Source organism: Galeopterus variegatus, unplaced genomic scaffold, assembly GCF_000696425.1.
Source record: "Galeopterus variegatus unplaced genomic scaffold, G_variegatus-3.0.2 Scaffold5709, whole genome shotgun sequence".
Lineage (NCBI taxonomy): Eukaryota > Metazoa > Chordata > Mammalia > Dermoptera > Cynocephalidae > Galeopterus > Galeopterus variegatus.
Window position 1 is genome coordinate 110,253 of NW_007731820.1, and position 6,141 is coordinate 116,393.

Consider the following 6,141-nt stretch of genomic DNA (forward strand, 5'->3'; position numbering starts at 1 on the left):
TTTTGTAAGACAATATTACGTGGTGAAACTGGGTCCATGTGAGCACTGAAGGAGCAGTTACTTTGACAAGAATGAGGAAAGAACTATGAGATGAGGTGCCACCAGTGCCACCAGCAGGAAGAGGCAGCAAAAGGTGAGGGCAGGGTGTACGCCCTGCTGCAGGATGTCCTGGTGCAGTAAATCTTGACAAGAATGAGGAAAGAACTATGAGATGAGGTGCCACCAGTGCCACCAGCAGGAGGAGGCAGCAAAAGGTGAGGGCAGGGTGTACGCCCTGCTGCAGGATGTCCTGGTGCAGTAAATTTATAAACACAAGACGACGCCGGTGCAGTGGGACCACGACCCTCATCTGGAATGAGCAGTGAGTACCCAGAAGTCGGAAATCTCATGGCCAAATTCTTCAAAGACCTGTCAGACCTGCAGCTGAGTTAGTTACCCTCTTTCTTTTTAAACAAGAAGGTAAGTATTCCTGTGACAACAGTGGTTGTCAGTAGTGTAAGACTGGCAGAGATTTGTGAAATTGTGAACACACTTAACTTGCCCCTTTGGGATAAAGGGGATGTTTCAACAATACGAGCAGCAGAATGGCTGGGTGTGTTGACTGGCCTTATCTTTATATTTATGATCACAGACATCACGTGGGCCCCTAATGCTGCCAGCAATTTACTAGATTTCTGATTCAACTGTCCCACTTCCAGGAGATATTCCACTTCTGAACTCTCCTCAAACCTCCCACAACCCTGCCCACCCTCACTCTCAGCTGATGGCTTGCTTCCCATTCACTAGAAGCCATCGGAAGAGACCTTCCCCAAGCTCCCTGTGATTGCATCTGTCTCGCTTGCTCTCCCGTCTGCCCTGGTCCTGATACAGATGAACCATGCAAGCTAAGGACGACCCCTCTGCCTGTCTCACAAGTCTGATGACAGTCCCCAGAAGTCGTTCCCTCACTCTTCTGCTTCCTCATTTTTCCTCCTCTGAGAGTTCATCTCCATCAGCTTACAAACATCTTACCAAGCAAGCCAAGAAATAAAAACAGACAAACAAAAGTCTCTTTTGACTTTACGTCACCTTCCAGCACACATTCCCGCTTGCAACGAGACTCACCAAGGGGTCTACACTCTTCCTTTCCCCGTTCTCTATGGAGCCCATTCTACGAGGCTTTCACCCCTGTGCTCCACTGAAACCAGTCTTGTCAAAGTCACTGAGGACCCCCACGTCTAGATCTGGTGGGCAGGGCCCATTGTCCTCTTACTCAGTTCTCAGGAGCGTCTGATGTGCTTGATGGCTTCTTCCTTTTGGACACACTTTCTTCTCTTGGCTTCCAGGACACTACACACTCCTGGTTTTCCTTCCGCCTCCTCGGCATTCATTGTCAGCCTCTTTTACTGGATCCTCCTCCTGGGTCTCTACTTCTATGCATTGGAGGATCCAGGTCTCAGTCCTCAGAACTTTTTCTCTATCTACACTTATGCCCTTGATGTGTCAGTCTCTTGACTCCCAAATTTACACCTCCAGTTGTGACATTTTCTCTGAACATCAAACTCATTTATTCAACATGGTACTCAGCATCTTCGCTTGGACATTGGATAGACATCACTAACCTAAACATATCCCAGACTGAACTCCTGTTTTCTTCCTGCAAACTCTATCATATACCCACACTTGCTGTCTCATTAAATGCCAACTGCATTCGTACAGCGGGTCAGACCCCAAATTTGCATCATCCTTAACTCTTGTCATTCTCTCACTTCCCACAACAATCCACAGGAATGACTTTTTACTTACCCCTTTCAAATACACCCAGAAATTGACCGCTTCTCATCAGCATCACCACTGTCACCCACCATCACTACACAGCTGGATTATTTCAGGACCCTCCTACAGGAACTCCCTGCTCCCCCCTTGCTCCCTTACAACCTATTCTCCACACACCCAGAAACACCTTCTAAAGTATGAGTCAGATGCTGTCACACCTCTGCTTCCCCCTCACTGAGAATAAAACCCAATGTCCTTACCATAGTTCACAAGGCCTTATTCATGATCTGGCCCGACCACCCCTCTGACCACATGCCCTCTACCACGCTCCTCCCTGCTTACTAAGAGCCACATTACTGTCTCAAGGCCTGTGCACCTGCAGTGCTGATCCTCCATTTCTTTTTTTTTTTTTTTTCCTTTTTGTCTTTTTTCGTGTCCGGCAACGGATCGCAACCCTCAGTGTCGCGCCCATACCGGACCAGGACCGGCAACGGGATTGCAACCCTCAGTGTTGCTCCCGCACCTCACTCAGCCAGTGAGCGGAACCGGTCTGTATGTGGGATCCGAACCCTCGGCGGGAGCGCCACCACACTCCCAAGCGGCGCACTATAGCAGTGCGCCACCGGGCCGGCCCCCTGATCCTCCATTTCTTGCATGGCAAGGTCCCCCACTTCTTTTAAATCTCCTCTCAAATGTCACCTTTATCAGAGAGGCCTTCCCAGACCACTCTCTAAAATAGCAACTTCCATGCCTCAAATTTCCACCCCATCTGCTTTCTATCTTCATATCCTGCTTTATTTTTCTTCATGGCAGTATTTTCCCTGCTCGCCATATTTTATAATTATTTACTTATGTGTTTATGATGTGTCTCCCCCAGCTAGATTGTCAGCTTCAAGAGGTAGAGCTTTTTCCTTCCTGAAAGCCAGCATTCTAGGAAGATCAAATGCAGAAGCTGCAAAGACATTGCTTTGGAAGTTGTACATCACCGGGAGGAGTTGCAAGAAATTTGAGGCCATATTTAATCCACCAGAGGCTTCTTTTGCACATCATTATGTTTGTGAGATTCATCCATGTTGTTATATGTGGCAGTTATTCATTCTTTTTAGTTACTGTATTTCATTGCATGACTATATTACAATTTGTTTTTCCACTCTCCTGTTGATGGATGTTTGGTTGTTTGTAATTTTTTGCTGTTATAAAGAGAGCTTTGTGAAAATAACTGTACATGTCTTTTGGTGAACATATGCACTAATTTCTCTAGGGTATATATCTGGGAGTGAAATTGCTGGTCATAATTAGCATATATTTAGCTTTACTTCCGAACAGTTTTCCAAAATGCTTCTACCAATTTATACTCCCATCAGAAATGTGGGCACTATCCAGTTTATCCGTATTCTTGCCAGAATTTGATATTGTCAGCGTTTTAGTCCATTTCTGTTGCTTATGACAAAATACCTGGAACTGGGTATTTTATAAAGAAAAGTGAAATTTATTGCTTACAGTTTCGGAGGCTAGGAAGTCCAGAGTCCAGGGAACACATCTGGTGATGGTCTTGGTGTTGGCAACAGTGACCCTGGGGTCTCACATTGCAAGATGGTGGAAGTAGAGAGTGCAAAGAGAGAGACAGACTTTCCTCTCTCTTCTTTTAAAGCCCTCAGCACCATGCCCCGACCACCATTTTTAATCCATTCACTACTGCAGGGTCCTACAGTCCAATCACCTCTTCAAGATCCCACCTCTCAATAATAGGATTTCCCACCCTCTTAACAGTCACAGTGGGGACCAAGTTTCTAACAGTAAGACTTGAGGGACACAATGCAAGCCTCAGGGAGTTTTGGGGGGACATAATTCAGTCCACTACAGTCAGTCTTTTTAATTTTTGCCATCCTGGTAGGTGTCTAGTGGTATCTCAATGTGATTTTAATTTGCATATTTCTGATGATTAATGATGTTCAGCACCTTTTCATGTATTTATTAACCATTTAGCTGTCCTCTTTTGTGAAATGCCTGTTTAAGTCTTCTGCCTATTTTTAATTGGATTGTTTTTTTTTATTGATTTTTAGGAAACATTTGTTATAAGCTTTTTGTTAAATATATGTACTGTGAATATCTTCTGTCAGTCTTTAGTTTGCCTTAATGATGTCTTTTAATGAAATAAAGTTCTTAATTTTAATGATGTCCAACTTAACCATCTTTTCTTTCATGGGTAGTACTTTTTATGACCTTTTTACAAAATCTATTTCACCACAAGTCATGAAAATATTTACCTATGTTTTGTTTTTTTGGTTTTTTTATTTTAGAAGTTTTATGATTTTACCTATCACATGTATGTCTATAATCCACTTGAACTAATTTTTGTGTGAGAAAGGGTTCAATAATTTTTCCATATGAATATCCAATTGATCCAGAACCATTTATTGAAAAACTATCCTTTTTCCATGATCCTAGAATAAACCCAATGTGTGATTTATTATCCCATTTACATATTGCTGAATACAACAATGTACATTTGACTTGCTGATATTTTGTTTGGAATCTTTGCACCTGTATTTCTAAAAGATGTTGGTCTTTAATTTTGACTTTTCTTGAAACATCCTTGTTAGGTTTTGGTGTTCAGGTTATGCTTGCCTCATAAGGTATGTTATGTTAGTAAGTGCTCTCTCTTTCCATTATTTGGAAAAGTCTGTGTATGGGTGTTTTGGTTTTTTTTTAAGTTTGGTAGAGTTTACCAACTATACCATTTGAAACTTTTTTTTTTTGCAGCTGGCCTTACAGGGATCCAAATAATGACCTTGGTGTTTTAAGGCTGTGCTCTAACCAGCTGAGCTAACCTGCCAGCCCAATCATGCCATTTGAGATTTAGGTTTTCTTTGTGAGAAGGTTTTTTACTTATGCATCAATTTCTTAAACAGATATAGGATTGTTCAGATTTTCTATTTCTTCTTGTGTACCTTTAGTTAACTTGTGTTTTTCCAGGTATTTGCTCATTTCTTCTAAATTTTCAAATTTATTGGCCTAGAGTTGTTCGTAATATCCTACGATCTTTTAATGTCTATGGCATTTGTAGTCATGCCATTTTATTGTTCTGATATTGGTTAATTTTGCTTTTTTTCTTGATCAGTCTTTCCAGGGTTTGCTGAATTTACTTGTCTTTTCAAGGAGCTAATATTAGTTTGTGGAGCCTCTCTGTTGAATGCTTGCTTTCTCTTTTATTAATTTCTCTTATCTTTTTAATTTCTTCCTGCCATTATTTTTCAGTTTACCCTTCTTTTGCTAACTTCTTGAGATGTATGCCTAAGTCAAAGATCCTCTTCTCAGTGAGACCTTTCTTGACCACCCCCATCTTATTTTATTTTATTTTTTTGACCACCCCATTTTCAATTGAAACCACCTTATTGCTCCCATTCACCTTTCCTGTTTTATTTTTCTCCTTGGCATTCACCACCGTTTAACATACCACATGTTTTCCTCATTTATTTTTGTCTCTCCTCACCAGAATATAATCTCCATGAAGGCTGGCACTTTTGTTGATTTTGCTCCCTGCGGAATCCCTAGGACCTAAAACAGTTCCTGTTTAATGAATGAAACAAGGAATGCACGTGTTCAACGAAGGAACAAATTAAGAGTTAAATTTATTGAGCACTTACTATAAGAGGCTCCATTACAAGGGACTCACAGGGAATATTTAATTCTTACAGAGAGGGAAACTGAGATACAAGTAAGCAGGAAAGCCGTGATCAGAAACCTAGGTCTAACTCGACAACCTGCGTCCTTTTCTCCAAACCCCGATGACCCTCCTTTGATCTAAAGAGCCCGTCACAGGTGGAGAAAACGGAAAGATCAGAGTCCAGGCTCGGGAACGTGGCCCTGCACGGCCTTCCTCGCAGCCTGAATGCACAAGCGGCTTTTGGGAAGGACGACCGTCAGAACAGCCCGACCCAATCACTCAGCAGTGGGCACCGCCCCATGGATCACTGGTTGGTTTCAGTAGTCACGACTAGGAAAAGAACGCCATCTGGGAACAGGACACCGGCCTCGCGGGGCTTCGCCCCCGGAACGCGCGGACGGTGCCCCGAGGCCGCAGGCGCCCGGAATCCAAAGTCAGGGGCTCGGGTTTCCGGCCGGAAGTCTCCTCCCACAGCTCCCGGAAGCTGCGTTTGCTGCCCAGGTAACGGGCCTCTGCAGCGGCGGCGGTGGCGGTGGTGGCTCACGAGGCGCCGTGATGGACCTAGTGGAGGCGGTAAGGAGGCGGTGCGCTCGGCGGGGCCGGACGCGAGTGAGGCTGAGGACGAGCGGCGGGAGGACGCCGACGGGCCGCGGGCGGCCACTGGCGGGAGGAGGGCGGGGCGCAGGGCTGGGGGGCGGGGCGGGGGGGGGGGGTGGCGG

The 6,141-nt window shown here is 44.4% G+C and overlaps 1 protein-coding gene across 1 annotated transcript in view; it reads left to right on the plus strand.

Moving 5' to 3' along the window:
* Positions 1-5,950: 5,950 nt before the first annotated feature.
* Positions 5,951-6,141, plus strand: part of LOC103605300 (TATA box-binding protein-associated factor RNA polymerase I subunit B-like) — a gene marked incomplete at its 3' end in the record, with an annotated part of 25,357 nt that continues 25,166 nt past the window's right edge. Inside the window, exon 1 of the mRNA XM_008589878.1 lies at positions 5,951-5,995. Coding sequence (XP_008588100.1) covers positions 5,978-5,995 — 18 coding nt within the window. The remainder of the gene's footprint in view (positions 5,996-6,141) is intronic.